Source organism: Simochromis diagramma, unplaced genomic scaffold (genome assembly GCF_900408965.1).
Source record: "Simochromis diagramma unplaced genomic scaffold, fSimDia1.1 OVJJ01000602.1, whole genome shotgun sequence".
Classification (NCBI taxonomy): Eukaryota; Metazoa; Chordata; class Actinopteri; order Cichliformes; family Cichlidae; genus Simochromis; species Simochromis diagramma.
In genome coordinates, this window is record NW_024387040.1 from 9,180,722 (window position 1) to 9,198,393 (window position 17,672).

At 41.2% G+C, this 17,672-nt stretch overlaps 3 protein-coding genes across 3 annotated transcripts in view; 1 reads left to right on the forward strand and 2 right to left on the reverse strand.

Annotated features, from left to right (window-relative positions):
• Positions 1–9,887, reverse strand: part of fam49bb (family with sequence similarity 49 member Bb) — a 40,805-nt gene extending 30,918 nt beyond the window's left edge. Inside the window, exon 1 of the mRNA XM_040044238.1 lies at positions 9,817–9,887. The gene's annotated coding sequence lies outside the window, so the exon portion shown is untranslated. The remainder of the gene's footprint in view (positions 1–9,816) is intronic.
• Positions 9,888–11,668: 1,781 nt separating this feature from the next.
• Positions 11,669–14,337, forward strand: si:dkey-37o8.1 (uncharacterized protein LOC407641 homolog). The gene is made up of 7 exons (XM_040044237.1): positions 11,669–12,375; positions 12,452–12,631; positions 12,705–13,001; positions 13,086–13,236; positions 13,406–13,662; positions 13,735–13,969; positions 14,055–14,337. Exons 1-7 carry the CDS (start codon positions 12,232–12,234, stop codon positions 14,159–14,161), a joined length of 1,371 nt encoding a protein of 456 aa, XP_039900171.1. The 5' UTR covers positions 11,669–12,231; the 3' UTR covers positions 14,162–14,337.
• An 865-nt stretch (positions 14,338–15,202) lies between these two features.
• asap1b (ArfGAP with SH3 domain, ankyrin repeat and PH domain 1b) overlaps positions 15,203–17,672 on the reverse strand; it is an 80,958-nt gene continuing 78,488 nt past the window's right edge. The window contains 2 exon segments of the mRNA XM_040044236.1: positions 15,203–17,180; positions 17,282–17,404. Coding sequence (XP_039900170.1) covers positions 17,106–17,180; positions 17,282–17,404 — 198 coding nt within the window. The 3' untranslated portion in view covers positions 15,203–17,105.

Sequence of the window (17,672 nt, forward strand, 5' to 3'; positions counted from 1 at the left end):
TTTTATGTACACGGCGCTCGAAAATCTGTCAAATGTTTTAGTACGACTTTGCTAAGCTACGAAGCCGCACCGCTTGATGGATTGTCGGAGCATTACGGCTATCGTAGGCAGAAGCTTCGGAGTGATACGTACTGTGCTTCAATATAGTATTACAGTATTGTGTGTGTATAACCTCTTTTTAAGTTTTGTGGATATTATACATGGTTATGCTGAAGATATGTCGGCCAATTTCCACTGAAAATGCCTTTTGGTTGAACTGTCAGCAAGGAATTTGCATTTGCACTGTTAAATTTGTATATAACTTTAATGCACATAAAAAAAAAAAAAAAAAAAAACAACAGCTGCTTGTTGAAGTGAAAATACATTGATGTTTTTTTTTTTGGGGGGGGGGGGGGGGTTGCACTAATAAAGTTGTGGAGTTGCAAAGTATTTTTTCTAGTGTCAATCATATCGTCAGTTATATCGTTATCGCAAATTTTCAAATGTCTATCGTGATAAATATTTTTGGTCATATCGCCCTGCTTTACTTGCATGTTCTCCTCATGCCTTCATGGGCTCCATGAGGGTACTCCAGCTTCCTCCCACAGTCCAAAGACATGCATGTTAGGTTAAATGGTTAAGTCGGTTGTAGGTGCAAATGTGAGTGTGTTGGCCCTGTGATTGCCTGTTGACCTGTACTGGGTAACCCCACCTCACACCCAACAACATACGGGGATAAGCCCCAGTACTCCTGCAACCCTTAACTGAATAAGTGTTTAAGAAGTTAGATGGAAAGTTAACAAGGTGTAGATGGATTTTTAAATACTTACAGCTGTTTGAAGGACTTAAATGGGGATTTATTTATTTATTTATTTATTTATTTATTATTATTATTATTATTATTATTATTATTATTATTATTATTATTATACAGAGTGATTTAAATAAATAAATAAATAAATAAAAAAAACAACAACACACAACTTGTGATGTGCTTAGAAACCTAGAGATTTTAAACATTTACACTCAACATGACATTTGGGTCACTGACATTATGTGATCATAAGCTCCAACTTTCTTTCCAAAACTGACAACACCTCCAATCTCACCTGTGTAGTGTGTTTTACAATACTGCAGCTGTATGAATGAAACTTCAAAGGCAGATGTTTTCTTGTGATGATGGAGCCTAGATGGAAAATGCTGGCTGTGCAGTCGAGGAGAGAGAGAGAGCGGCAAAAGACTTGTGAGCATCTCCAGAACCAAAATGAAGAAAGTGACACTGGGACTTAAAACTGTCCCTCACGCTGTTAGTTTCGACACCTCTGAATAAATCTTCCATAAAAACTTGGGTTGTCATGACAACTTGTATTCCCCTTTCCCCTCTGGCGCGCGAGAGCCGAGGACTGACGAGGGATATCGGCTGTGTGACTGAAATTACTGAAGCCCGCAGAGCACAGCGGAGCCTCTGTGGAAAATCATTTCATTAAGCAATCTCCCACAGATCGCTTACACGGGCCGGAGATGCTTGAACTGAAATGACACAACAAATGCTTGTTTAGGACTCGTTCCTCTCTGCTGGACAGGAATATTTACACCGTGCCAGGGATCTACAGTCAATCACGCAACCAGACGCTGGCACACAGATCCATTATAAATGTCTTTGATACTAAGAAGATACTTAGATTGTGATTTTTTTTTTTAATAACATAGATTACTCACATTTAAAAGAAAAAAGAAAAGAAGTGGATTTTCTTGGACCAAGATAAATAAATAAAGAATAAATATAATTTGGGTTTTTAGGAAGCAACAAAAATAAAGCAAAGTGCAAGAGATGAAAGAGTTAACAAGGGAACTGTTAAACAGAATACTTGAAAGCCAGAATTTTAATTTTAAAAAAGCTGGTGGTACAAGATGGTATAAAAAAAAAAAAGTGGCAGAAACCGAGAATCTTCACATGAGGTGACATTTTTCCCAATCTTCTGTTGTCCATTTCTGGTGAGCCTGTGAAAACTGTAGCCACAGTTTCCCGTTAGTTGACATGAGGGTCACCCAGTGTGGTCTTCTGCTGCTATAAGTTCGATGTGCTGTGTGTTCAGAGGTGCTCATCTGCATGCCTTGGTTTAAACATTATGTTACAACTGAGTTCAAACCAGTCTGGCCTTTCTCCTCTGCCCTCTGGCATCAGCAAGCCACTTTCACCCAGAGAACTGCTGCTCACTGGATATTTCTCAGTAAATCCGAGAGATTGTTGAGTGGGAAAATCCCAGGCGATTACCAGTTTCTGAAAAGACTCAGACCAGCCCATCTGTCACCAACAACCATGCCAATTGATGCTCAGTTTAAATCTGCTGCCATGTGACCGGCCGATTAGATATTTGCATTAATAAGCAGTTAAACAGGTATACCTAACAAAATGTACTTCTAAGCGTACTTCTAAGTACCAGGGTTTAATGCCAAATCCCATTAAACCCTGGTTATTATCAATAAAGTGTCATAAAATTTCTAAAATGTCCATTACAGCTTACCCAGAATCCAAGGGGACGTCTTCAAATTACTCCTTTTAAGCCCCACACCACAAATATTCAATTTAAAATGCCATAAAACTGAGAAAATCATTTTTGTTGACTAATGGACTAAATAGAGTATTTTGGCTGAACAAAATATTAAGCACCATTACATTATTTCACATAAGGATGTATATTCAGATGTACTACATCAGGTTGAAGCAAGCAGGAAATTCTAGACCTGACTACACAATGTACAGGCAATTGGGGTGAAAGTGGGAGCGACTCGTTTTTATATAACAGCTTTAATACTATGTGAAAATGGGAGGTTTGGTGCGGGGGCAGCACAGCAACACTTTCATGCAAAAACTGGATTTGTACCATGCTGATTTGCCATCTGTGGTAGCACGTCTGCTCTGAGCGTCTGCTGAAAATGTAGGCAGCCGCATGAGAATCTCATGCCTGTTGAATCTGACATGTTATCACAAAAACATAAAATAAAATAAAAATCCCCACTGTGGCTTTTGTCATGAGTGAATATTTCTCTCAATGCAGCAGGATGAAGTGAAAGTAGATTTTCTCTAGTGTGAGCCTGTAGGGGTTTTCAGTGCATGAGTGTGGGGGTAGGAGCACAGTGTTTTTTCCTTCTCATTGAGTGAGCAGTGATATTTATTGTCTTAATGTGGTATACTACAGCCCAGTCTCATGGCAAGATGTCAATTAGGAAACTAATGTATTGTAGGGGGAAGTCTATCGCTTCTGCACCATGTAAGACACCAGACTCCTCAGAGAGGTCCTGTCACCATGGCAACCGATGAAACTAGCTTTGAAAAAGTGAGAACCACGGTAGTCTCACCCAAACCACGAGCTCTTTACAAACTTAATCAGCTAGTTTCATTTTTATTGCTAAAACCTAACAGTAGTTTTTCATACCTAATCCCTAACCAATTTAATTTAATACCTGAACCTAACTGACTTTTAGTTTTTGCTAAACCCAACAGAGTGCCTATACTTAAAGTCGTTTTCAATACCTTAACTTAAACAAGTCTATTTTAATGCCTAAACCAACATGAATAATTTAATGCCTTAATCTAACCTAATAGTTTTCCTTTCCTAAATGCCTTACCCTAGCTGAGTAGTATAAAACCTAAACCTAACTGAGCAATTTAAGTCTAAGTCTAGAACAACCATTTAATGCCTAAGCCTAGCCGAGCTGTTTTGTGCCTAAACCTAACGAGTAGTTTTTCCTTCCTAAACCTGAGTCGATTTTAGTCCCTAAACTTAACAGACTCCTTTCCGGTGACAATAACACTTAAAATAACACAAATCTAAGAGTAAAAATCGTTTCCTTGTATGACTCAAACTGTGGTTTCTGGTTTGAGCACTGAAAGCTATCACACATCACCGTCCCCCTCAGGCCTCAAATGTGACCTTTTTGCCCTTTAACAGTGGAAAATTTTACTTGGAAACAAATCATACATCTGAAAGTCTGTGTCCAAAAACACAACTAAGAATACTGAGAAGACTTGACCACTTAAACAGCACTTTCTCAAGGCAAAGTCCACCTCGCTTCATATTTCCATTGGAGATGCTGCTGCTGGTGCATACACCAAGCAGGAAATAGTGAGCATCCCATTAAAGGCCGTCAGATGCCTGCTTACAAGAGCAAAAAGAAAAAGAAAAAAAGAAACAAGATTGCTTTCTTTTCTCATTATGTGCACGCTTTGGGCTTCAGATGAAGCAGGATCACAGACGGAAGTGAGAAAGTTGAGAGGAATGCTCAAGTCTACCAGCACAGCCAGCCCTGCAGATTAGAAACTGGCACACACACACTGACTCATAAACATCAGAGCCACATATCAAAAGCATATTACTCGTCCCCGCCAAAAACTACAAACACAAACCAGAGTGAGGACCTCCGCAGCCTCAGACCACCTTTCTGTGCTCATTTAATGCGAAATACAGTCAGCGTGTGTTAATCAGTAAACTATTAAATATATCCGTTTGCAGACTGAACAGCAGGGAGCATGCAGTGCCCTTTAACATCATTTGTAATAGTTTATTTAGGCAGGAGAAGTCCCTCGCCGAGGTCGTCTTGGCCAACACAGCAGCAGGAAGTGCATAAGAAACAATGAGGTTTCAAAAGAACAGATCACAAAACAGTAGAGATAAAGTTCCAAACAACTGCAAGAAAAATAGATTTAGATCTTGCTCTGAATGAGGGGGCATTACAGTTAGGATTTACTACTAAATGACTCAAAATAAGTCGACAGTTCAAATCTAAGGACATGAGCCGGCATGCAAAGGGAGGAATACAATCACGTGTGATCAGAGGGTATATTAGACAACCGCTATCACAAAAGTCCTTTCTCTGTTAATTCCCAAATTGAAAAAAATCCTTTAAACCTATGTTATTGTAAAAATAAAAATAAATTAAAAAAATACATATATACATATATATATATAAAAAGAATAATCAGAACGGTGTGAGATTTGGAAAAACCTTTACACTTTTTAGAGAATGAATACCAGTCAGCTAAGTCAGAATTCTCTACCAAATTTGATGCAGAAGCATGAAGGACCACAAGGTTTCACCCATTTTAGTCATAACAGTCTGGGTTTTTCCTGGCTCCGTGTGGCCTGCGTGAGGAGGTGCCTGTGCACACAACCACAATTGGCCCCACATGTAATTAATGCAAAAGGTGCTAGTTACTGCAGTTAAAAGACGTTGATGTCTTTTTCTGATATTCCTTTGAACATTTGATAAACAAAGATGTATTGTAAGCTTGAGTAAATGTAAGTAAATGCATATTCAAAAATATATTGTTAATGGCAGTCCTGACTATTTTCCCTCAGTGAAAGAGCAAAAACTCTTTAGAGGGTGTCAGGTTTTTCTAGCTGCATGGAGGAAAACACTGAGTGTAATGGGGGCCAATACAGTGCGTGGCGATATTGTATTGATAAAGGGACACAAAATATTGATATTTTATTAAATAAATGAAAATACCCTGGGAATAAGATGAAGAAAAAGGGCCCATCTCATGCACCGCCATCCTGAGATCATGTTAGCCAAGCAAACGTACATTAAGTCAGCTCAACCGCAAAACCATCCAACACTGGACACACTCAACTCAACAAAGCTACCTCCTAATTCAGAGCAAGCTAACAGCTCAGTCACACAGATAAAAATAGGACAGCAACCTTGCCTCTGATTGGTGTTTCTACTGAATCTTTTCACATTCTGAACGACTGTGGTAACTAAATGCTCGCCCAGAGCTTGAGGGTGCTGCGCACTGACAACCACTTTTATCGCAAGGTGGCTGCACAGGTCACCTGGGCGGCAACCTTTCTGCAAACAGTCGCAGTCTGACTTGGACCGACTGCAGTCGCTCTGAGCGATTATAGAAGGTTTGCGAATACATGCGTTCTCATTTATAAATGCAGACGGATTGCTAACATGTTATGAGTCTTTGCGAACAAGCACAACTCGACTAAACCAGTTGCCAGCTGGTTGCGTTCTGGTTAGGTTCCTGAAGAACAGGAAGTTTACTGAGTGCAAATTTAATATTTACATGTGAACTTCTGTCCATGAAGACAGCAACAGATACGTGATATTTGATGATTTATGATTTATTATTAGAAACACATTGCATGTAATTGCTAACTAAGCCTATCCAATTGCAAACTGACTCATATTAAGGCAACAGTAACACGGTGTTGGAGTGCTTGACAGTCTTATTTTGTAGCAAAAAAAATAACTGAAGCAAATAACTTTAGCTTATTGGACTAAAAATACTGACAAAGTTTAAATTTGAGAAGAATTTGCATTTGCAAAATTTTGATAAATTACAACACATATTACTGCAATACTCAGCTTTTTTTAAGATGTCAAAAACTGCGATAATATTGTATGACAGGCAGGTTACCAACCTACGCAGTGATCCAAGCAACGAGCAACTTTTAAACAAAGTGTATGGTGTAAGAATGTTGGATTTATAATTTAAGTGTCTTTAAACACATATGTGGGGGGGGAAACAATCTTAAAATTGAAATGCTGAAGTCTGCGGCTCCTCTGGATTAAGGCCATGTCATGATAATGGTGTTAGAGCTGAATGCTGAACATGCCAGATGAGTTCGAGGAAGTTAATCCCAATAACTGCACAAACAGCTTAATGCCAGAGAAATGGATCAATACAACGCTTTTCTGCCAACCGTGCTCGCTGCGCTATTTTAAAAACGAGTGCTGGACACAATAAGATGAACAGCACGGCAAACAGGCAAATACTCGTGAATCTTTTCTGTGGGGACTGTTTTTGGTGGTTATTTGAGGTGACTGCGTTGGGTTGTGTGGTGTTGCACAAGTGCTTGGGTTATTGCCTCCTTTAAGCTTAAATTACGTTACCAAACCAGAAAATAATCTTGCGCCGCTTGGCTACGTAGCCACAGCAAACATGAAAAATGCTCGGACCAAGCTGTCACTGTGTAGTAAATAAACATGTGTTGGGCTGCCTGTAATGTCACAACACTGCTGCAAAAACCACACAATGGTACATGAGCTGGACGTGTTACAACAATGACTCAAAGATGAGGAGATGTTCAGTGTGTTCAGCGTGAGACGATCAGAGACACTCTATATAATACAGACCGAGTGTCAGCATACTGAGAATAACTTCAGTAAACCCAAGCTGAAGCCAACAGGTGTGTTTCAGGGAGTGGGTCCTGTGAGCTCTACAATGTGGGGAAATGTAAAGCTATCAGAACAGTAAATATAAAATATATAATATTACCCTGGCTTTGAGTGCAGGTCGGTCTGTGTGATGACTGAAAAGCTCAGGAAGACTCCTGGAAACATTATAAATAATTAAAACTGACCACCATTACATTCTCTCTACCAGCTGTACCGTGTACAACTATCCGAACAACATTTGCCGGAGAAAACGTGGCAAATCTCTCCTCACGGGAGAAACGTGCACTTCTTTTATGCAGGCTTTGTTTATCTTTGTCTTATTATATTCTAAGGCTATCTGCTGCTGTTGACTACAAAACTACATTATTTTCCAAATGCCTATTGTTCCATTAACACAAGATTAAACCCGCGAAAGTCACCCCCAGGGCTCCTAACATTTGTTTGGTTTGCTGCTGACACGTCACGGTATCCAGCCCACATTTGATTTCTAAGAAAAGGTCATGCCTAAGCGCACCTGCACGCCCGTACCTGCAGGATTTATGAGGGAAAACACGCGGCCAAGTCAGCCATATTTTCTCATTCAAGACTGTGAGCATTTAAAAAAAAAAAAAAAAAAAAAAAAAAAAAAAAAAAGCTCACATAAACAACTTCCTCCACACAACATTTCACTTTGTTATCGCAAGCAGTCTTTTCTCCCCGCTTTTACACTTTTTGTGACAGCAGAAAGATCAAGACAATAAATAAATAAATAAATAAAAATAAGGAGGAACTGGCGATGATCCCAGCTGTTCACACAAGAGCAGCAAGGGAAGGAGACAGGGCGCAACAAGTTTCACCTCGTCTAACATCTCACAACTGACTGTGGCAACACTTGGGTACTGTTGCGTCCTCCAGTCAATCTTTAGAGGTCTAAAACATAAAAAGAGGCGATACTTGATTCAGTTTCCATCCCTTCTCGACCTCATATACTTGTTTTTAAGCCACATCTGAGGTGCTTTTGACACAAGGGGAAAAGTCACAGTAAACATCTGTGAATTGAAGTATGAGTCTGCAATATCCGGTTGGTATGCATGACTGGTGCCATCAGAAAAGATAGTGGAGCAACGTTTTACATGTCTAACTAAACTTGGAGGTTTCTAATGTGCAGCAGGAGTGAGACCTTAAATTTAAAGCTGCACTAATCAACAAATCCATCCGTCTGCACACGTTTCACTTCCACTTTCGGTAGACTTTGAGCGGAAAGGAAATTGTACATTTATCAGTGCCTTTTCTATATGCGGCGGCATTGAAAAATGGATGCAAATATTTTACTTTTCAGCTAAATGGGCTGCAGGGCTTTTTCTGTCTCAAAATGTGCCTGTAGGAAAACGTTACTATACAGAAGTCTGTGCAGTTTACTCCTTCCTTTGTCATTTAAAATAAATAAATAAATAAATCACATTGAAGGCCTAAATTTTTAATACACACTGGAAAAAGCCTTATTGAGAGAGCCCTAACACTCCCCTCTCCACTCCCTTTTAGAGCCACACATGGAGGGGAAAGTGATACTAAGCAATTGTGAAATAAAGTATGAGTCTGCAATATCCGGGTGACGCACTGAAGTGACTTGAGCCATCTTTAAAGATGGTGGAGTAACTTTGTGCATGTCTGACTACACTCAGGGGTTCCTAAATTGCAGCAGGAGCGAGCCTGAGACCTTTTGAGACGAATCTGAAGTAGGACATTGCACTTTCCAAACACTGTCAACAAATCGTCTGGATGTTTCATTTCCACTTCTGGGCAGACAGGAAATTATATACTGTGGTTATACTGAAACACTGATGCAAAGATTAAGCATGCAGTCTACAGAAATCCCAGTGCTGGACTGCAAAAAAAGGGTCCTCACTTTTAGGTACTTGATATTACTTGGCAACTGTAGTAACTATTCATGTAAGAAACCTCTATAAAGAGCATATAAAGCATGCGGTGACTTCAATTAACCAACAGCAGGTCTAATTTCGGACTTTTGCAGGTATGTGTATACTCTGCGGCTGCTACTGCTGACACTTTATATGAACTCCCAGCACTTTGAAATCAAGCCACAGCTTTTAAAATAAAAATATGACCGAAGACAAACCCAGCCCTGAACCTGCTGCCCCATCTGTCACTGTGTGTGCATTTCCTTTAATGAAGCTTCATTTGCTGCCTGCAAGCGCGCAGTCCTAATCCACAGCCATACGGTCCGTTTAAAACTGTGCACACACGCCAAACACAGCTGATAGCCTGGTCATCGGTGAAGTGCTGTGGGTCAGGCATGTATCGCTCAGCGTCTGTGGATAAATTAAGGGAAATCCTGCTCAGCATCGGAGCCTAATGCCTCCTGTCTGAGAACCAGTCCGTTGTTCTGAAAGGGGAAGTTAACGGTACACCGAGGATGTAACACCGTCATGCTCGCATTTACCCCTCCTTTTACTTTAACGCCAACTTAACCCTACCTAGGTTTGATTTTACCTGATTTTTTTTTTTTAATTCAACAGTTTTGCCTTCGAGGAGCAAAGTCTAACACTCAGAGCAAGCTTCAATGAATGGCATACGGCGGACAGCGAAGGTGACTAACAGAAAGGAAAGAAAGAGTGCGAATAAAGTAGTATTTTCTTTGTGTTTTACCTTGATGCTCGCGGAGAAACACGGCAACCGTCGGCTGGACACCACGCTACAAGCAGCGGTACGGGCTCAAAGAAAGGGAACAGCGATTTGCTGCCGCTGTTTCCGGGTTAGCTATCCAGCGTCAAACGATAGGGGAGTTCGGTTTGTCCCACCTCTGAGCGCGGATGGGGGTGAGTTGCACACCTTCCTCCCCCTCCAGAACTGAAAATAGATGCGCCCGGTCAGCGGACACGCGCGATACTGTGTCAACGGTCACCTCCACTTATCACTACTAAAATAGATTTAATGGAACCCACCGCCGCGTAAATTAGGTCTTATTAGACAGTAGACAGTGTTTGCACTTAGTTCTTCAATCGGACATCAAAGCTGAAGCCTTTCTACCGACGTGCCCTTGGGCAATAAACTAGCATAGCGCCTCTAGGTGACGCTGTTCTGTTATTTCGCCCCAGAATCTATCAGCGAGTTTTAATCCTCGATTTCCATGCATGTCATTGAAATTATTCGTACTAATAATGACGCTGACTACTTTCATTCACAAAATATGGTGAATATTGTCTGTGGTCTTTTCCTTCTGTCTGGCAGTTTCGTCTTCAACATCCTTTTCCCGGTATATCCACCGTCCCTCCTCTGCACGTCTCTCTAACTTTGTCTCCAAGCTCAGCCTGAGTTGTCCCTCTGACAGGGGCGCCTCCAGATTTTGTTTTATAGGGGTGGCCATATGCTGGCCACTAAGAATATTGGGGTGGCACACCAAAAACAGATTTTCCAGTTTTATTATGCTGTTGCCAAATATAGGTTACTTAAAAAAAAAAGTTTATATCACTGAAAATGGGTACATATGAAAACCAAATAAGATTTTCAAATCTATAATAATCTGTTTTAAGTAGGAATAAACAAGTTAATGTTTTAACTCATTGTAGGGTGTCTTCTTCTCTCTTATGGTCCCGTTTATTAGTATTATTACCAACACAGGACAGTCCTGAAGATGCTAAGTGAAAATCATCTTCAGTTCTTCCTTCTGCCACCCTCTCCAAACCATACAGCACAGGATGTAAGCATCCCACAAATGCTTGATTGGATTGAGATATGGGGAAAGTCAAAATCTCAAACCATTCCTGAACCATTTCTTTGCTTTGTGCGTTATCCTGGTGAAAGACCCGACTGGTCTGCAGTAGGTCATCTGTTGGATTGAACCACTTCACTCCCCACATGGATCAGAGAAGGCTCTCTGATCCATGTGGGGAGTAAAGTGGTTGCCCATAAACCTGTTGTTGGTTCACCACTGTTCCTTCCTTGGACCGCTTTTGATCGATACTAACCACTGCAGACCAGTAACACCCCACAAGAGCTGCAGTACAGCTGCAGTAATTTTGGTATATACTATTGGTATAGTTTTTTCCATAATCACAGTAATATATATTATTTTGATTTTTATTCTCTGTCATCATTCACCTGCTGAATTCTCACTGGGTTGTGTTGACATTTAAATGGTCCGTTGACCCACTTTCAGGCAATTTTTTTTTCTCATTGTGGAAGGAAAATGGCCTGAAAGTGGGTTGACACGCCTTTATGCAAAAATAGATATCTGAAAGGTATTTAGTATGTGAAGTTAAAATGAACAGAAATCGTTCAATTCTGTACCCTCAAACTTTGGACCATAAAATGTTTTTTATGGAAATTGAATCTGGTTGATTGATGATTGATGATGAACTCGGGTCTTGAAAATTAAAACAAAATGCACATATTAACAAAAATATTTTCTGATTTATAATTAGAGTACCATCTGTAAATTGACTGTAAATTGTAAAATATCCCTCATTGTGATTAAGCTCAATACATTCAAAACATCAGCTGTGCTTTTCCCACTACATTACAAACCAGCAGACTCTCAGTATGATGGATTTGATCTGTTTTGTCATTATATTTTTGACACAGATACTAAACGTGCCCGTTATCTGTTCGGTTCACTCTTCAGTAAGAGTGAGACAGGTGTTGAGAGCGCTCCAGCTCCAGAGAAAGACTCACCTGGCTGTAATTTGAGCTCATCAGAGGATCCATGATGAGGCCCTAAGAGAGAAGCGAGTGTAACGGTCTGTTTCTGCACACTGATCAAAAGATTGCGCTGAAACATTGGGACTTTAAACAAAAATACAGATTACAGTCACAAAGCAGATCAATATATTCTTTAAACTTCAAGCTTCAAAGCCACTTTGCCTTTAAGCAGCATTTATTTGTCATCAAAGTGTGACTGATCCCAATTAAGCTTGATTAAGCAGCACACCTGTCTTCAGTTATGCATCCTCTGGGGGCTATAAAGGCTCTCCAAAGAGGATGGCCAGATCCATTTGCTAGAAAACAACAGTTTCTGAAGCTCTGCAGCGCTCTTGATTAAGTTTTGCAACGCCATCTCCAACCATGGGAAAAGAGAAGACTCATGTTAACGTGGTGATTATCGGCCACGTTGACAGTGGGAAATCCACCACCACCGGACACCTGGTCTACAAGTGTGGAGGAATTGATCAAAGGAGGCTGGAGAAATTTGAGAAGGCTGCGAATGAAGTGAGTAAAAACAAAAAACTATTTCTGCAAAACTTCCAACTTTTCAAGTGTTAAACTCATTCTGCTTGACTTCCAGATGGGGAAGAGCTCCTTTAAATTTGCCTGGGTGCTGGACAAGCTGAAAGCTGAGCGGGAGCGAGGAATCACCATCGATATCACGCTGCTGAAGTTCAACACTCAGAAATACACCATGACTGTAATTGATGCTCCAGGCCACCGTGACTTCATCAAAAACATGATAACTGGGACGTCACAGGTAGGAAGTACACGCGTGCTTGAATATCTGTTGCTATGAATGCTGCCTTTTCCTAAAGCTCATATCATTTCAGGCTGACGTTGCCCTCCTGGTGGTCTCTGCAGCCAAAGGAGAGTATGAGGCCGGCGTGTCTCGGAGTGGTCAGACCAGAGAACATGCCTTGCTGGCTTATACTCTAGGTGTGAAGCAAATCATAGTCTGTGTGAACAAGATGGACCTGACCGAGCCACCTTACAGCCAGAGCCGCTTCGAGGAAGTGATGCGAGGGGTGAGCGGCTTCCTCAGGAAGATTGGCTACGACACCACGGCTGTGCCCTTCGTTCCAGTTTCAGGCTGGACTGGGGAGAACATGATCACCGCATCTCAAAGGGTAATGATGTTTTCAGGCTTTTTTTCCCCCCCTTTAAAACCCCAGAAGTTGGCTTGCAATGCTGTAAAAGTGACGTCTGCACAGATGCCGTGGTTTCAAGGCTGGAAGGTGAGACGAAGGGAAGGGAATAAAAGTGGGAGGACGCTGCTTGAAGTCCTGGACTCAATTCAGCCACCTGTGCGCACAGTCAACAAGCCACTACGATTACCTCTGCAGGATGTCTACAAAATTGGAGGTGATGTCAATCGCTGCTTTTGATCCCATTTTCTTGATTTCTTGGTCTGAGCTCAATTACAGCTTCATTTATGATTTATGAAAAATGCAGTAGAGGAAGTACAGTATTGTTTTTGGAGTAGAAAATGTCTGTAAACATGCTGAAATTGAAGTGTTTCTTACTCCTCCAGGAGTTGGGACAGTGCCAGTGGGTAAAATTGAAACTGGTGTCCTGAAGCCTGGCATGATGCTGACGTTCTCCCCTGCCAAGCTCACTGCAGAGGTAAAGTCTATTGAGATGCACCACCAGGGGCTGGAGACGGCTCTGCCCGGCCACAATGTTGGCTTTAACATCAAGAACGTGTCCGTGAAGAACCTGCGGCGTGGGGACGTGGCTGGGAACGCTCAGCAGGATCCTCCTTCAGATGTTAAAAGCTTTGACGCTCAGGTTGGTTCACTGCAGGAAGAAATTGCCTCACTTTTTTTGGTTTGTTTCCACTAAACCTTGCTTTTGTCTTAGGTGATAATCCTGAACCATCCAGGGAAGATCAAAGCAGGCTACTCCCCAGTTCTGGACTGCCACACAGCCCACGTCACCTGCCGTTTCGCTGAGCTGAAGGAGAAGCTCGACCGCCGCACGGGCAAGAAGCTGGAGGACTACCCGCAGATCCTCATGTCTGGAGATGCAGCCACAGTCAAACTGGTCCCCATCAAGCCCATGTGTGTGGAGAGCTTCTTCACATACCCTCCTTTAGGTAAGCACAGATCTCTTCATGCACACAACTCTGCACGTATGAATCCTCCTGGTTGTGCCCTCGTTTGACTGGCTCTTCTTCACAGGTCGCTTCGCGGCGAGAGACCTGAAGCAGACGGTCGCTGTAGGAGTCATCAAGTCAGTGGAAAAGAACCACGGCTCAAAACTTCACAAAGCTCAAGTTTGTAAATAAGTTTTTGGTTTACCAGAGGTCTGGTAATGCTGCTTCATGGGAAGAGTTTTATTTGATGAAATGTATTTGTGTTATGACACAAAAAGCTTATGTTGTCTTTAAAGTGTATAGTATTCCTGTGTTGATAAACCCAGAAGTAGAGTTTGGTTGGTTTTTTGGTTTAAAATTGAATGTCTCAAAATAAAATGGTGTGGAGAAGAACTGGTTTAAGTGTCTTTACTGTTGAACCGTCAACGGCATCTTAATGTACATCTGAAAGAACTTCAACTAAACTCTCCTCAGGGATAGTCTTAAATATTAAAGCTGAATGAGAAGAAGCCTCAGCATCTCATGGTGCACAACATCTCCAGTTTGTAATAAAGTCATGCTTTTTAAATTGTAAAGCACCAAATGCAGAGTTTATTGGTTCTAATGAGTATGGTCTGGATTTTTAAGTTCATTTACAACAGCCGGCATCTGAAATCTAAACTTTTAATGTTTTGAGTGGCACATGGAGTCACTTTAGCGTCCTGTACTGGTAGTTTGTGTCTTGCTTTGGCAAAAGAATGCTAGTGTGAAACTTAAATGTGCTAAATGGGGGTGTAAAGTTTTCAGTTTCTCTCCCTACAACTTGAGCCTCTACTCTAGATTTAAGGCTACTTGTAATGTTTTTGGTTTGGTGTGCATTTTGAACAGAAAACCTCATAAGTAGTTCAAGCCTGAATCGAATATACACCACTGTATTGCAACCGTGCTTTATACTGCATGTTGAAATACACTTTGAGAACTCAAATCAGTTCAATGCTATGCTAGTAAAACACCAGCTTCTAAGCAACAGCATATTTATGTAAATTTAACATTAGCAGTGAAAGTTTAATATAGAAACGATAGATGGCGTTTACACAAGTCACCAATTTTTATCTGAGTAACCCCAAAACTAAAACTCCAGAGAAATCCCAAATATTTCTCCAGCTTAACATCAACAGCAACTTTAGACATAAATGCTTGGCTTAAAGCAGTAAAGACCTCAAAACTACATGGCGACCAAATAAAAGACCAGGCTTAAGGTTTAAATACAGCACTTTTAATGATACAATGGGTTGATGGGTTTGTTCCTTAACATGGGAAGAACTGCAGGTTGGTGTGGACCAGGTGAAAATACATCGGCTCTCTAAAGTCCACCTCGTCTAAAAAGACATCTCTGGTTCACAGGTAAACCTGGAAATGTACTAAATCCAAGGGGCAACTGCTGGAGCTGAAACGAAGCCAGCAGGGAAACTGCAGTTCCTCTGGTGGCCACTTGAGGCTGGCTCCAGAAGGGAGTAGACTCCCATGTTAAAATAACTTGACAGCATTAAGAAGCATGTTTACAGCCTGGTAGAAAAAAAAACAAAACATTTTTGGTCTCAGGGGTAGTTTCTTTCCCCCCCCTTCATAACTTATTTTTAAAACTCATCCATCTAGGTATATAAGTAAGGGGTGTGACCACATAGATTGAAAGGCATCCTAATTGTTGTCTGCTAGGCCTTGTCCACTTTGTGCCGTTGGTGCCTTCCAGAGCATTTTTAATAGATCTCAACTAATATCACAGTTTGCTGTGTGGTAGAGACCATCCAAGAAGCTTCTCCTTCAATTTTGCCGAGTTAAATTCTAGTATTATTATCGTTAGTGTGTTACTCAGCACACCCATACTGTTTATGAACGCAGTGTGCCATATAAGGTAACTTCTGGCTTTGAAAAGCCAACATGGCACTGACTAAAACAGCGCCGAAGCTTCAAAAATACAGAGTCCAAAACCGGCAGCCATCTCCGTCCGTCTTTTATACTGCCTACAACTGAATCCAGTAACAGAATGATATCACATGACTCAAACTAAAAAGAAAAAAATTCAAGCTCATGAGGTTTTACAAGACACTGAACTGTGAACACAGGTTGTTGTGAGACTTCTAGCCTGTCAGAAAAATCAAGTTATTGCTAAGATGTCCTCTGGAGTTTCCCGTACTTGTCATTAATAGTGGCTTTTAACAACAGGATACATTTTGCGCAGTCCTGCTTTATATTAATAGTGGCTCTTCAAACCCTGAGGTGAGCGTCGTCGAACGCAGCACTCCACTCATTTCCAGTCATTGTTACACCATGCACAGAAAAAAGGTCAAAGGACTGTGGAGATGGCGTTGAGTTCACACACAGAGCATACATACAGTGAACAGTGTAACAAGGAGTAAATTAGTGACCTACAGTGAACCACAGGCGTTGATATTCCACCACACAGTAGCAGCAGGTTTCTATACTGTAAAACAACCATAATACGAGTACACACAAAGCAAGCAAGAACAAAGAGTACATTAAATGACTTTTTTTTTTCCCCTCTTTCTTCCATCTTGGGAAGAGTCAGTGGGAGACTTCCTGCCTCTTCAGTCAATTGTGGTGGTAAACAGGGATGCAAGACAAACAATGACATGACCTATTTCACATTCCATTTCATATTTGTCCTTTTCCCAGAAATATGAGCAGATAGTTATTTGAGGGCCGGTAAAATCAATACAGATAAAATTCAAACTCTACCACCCTGATGCTTAATCTGACAGGCAGAGAGCAATGGTACATGTTTTGTACAATAAAACATGTATGTACACTCACACACAAATATATATATTTACATACATATATACACAGTAACAGCATAAACATAGACTTTAAGGTAAGTGCTAGGGTTTTGAGAGTGGCTTCGTCACAGCCGTGCTATAGGGTTAAGATAATACTGGTAGAGGAAGAATACACACATTCTTTGTACAGCATGGATGAGGCATCCATGGCTAGATGAGCCTTCGTGGGGTTTCTTCTTGGTGTGTTGTTGTTTTTTTTCTTCTTTAGGACACTTGTCTTGTGACAAGAGGTATTATGAGAGCTATTTACAGGACCTCCCAATTTAGGGACAGAGGTGTAGTGCAAGTCTTTCTGGCTGTCAGTCACTCAGGATGTGCACAAAAGACATGGGGAATACTCCTTTTCTTTCCGGATCTCCTTCAATGTGCCCGATCTGGAGGCAAAGCAAAGGAATATTGTGCGATTTTGTTTTTTTCTATTAGTTTAAACTGCGAGACGTTCAAAAGGTACAAGATACGCTTAGGCCACACTCACCCACCACTCCTGGTCCTCTTCCCCTGTTACTATAATCACCTCTCCTTCAACAAATGTCAGTTCGTCATCATTGTCAGCCTGGCAGTCGTAGATCGTCTTCACCCGCCGGGCTTTGTTCTTCCCCTGGACAGAAACAAACAGCAAAACCAGTTCAGTCCGACCACTCTGGCTTTGTGCGATTCATAACAGCACCATTACGCATTTAGAGTTTGCCATCTAGGCTTCGACATCATCACTCCCCACAAATATGTTACACCGAAAAAGTGGGGAGTGATGATGAAATAAAAAGTCTGTCTGCGAAGTTCGTATCTGGGATGCTATATTTAAATTTACTTTAATAACTTTAATGGTGTCGGGGACAGTGCTGACCCAAGGTGATCGCTCTCCACAT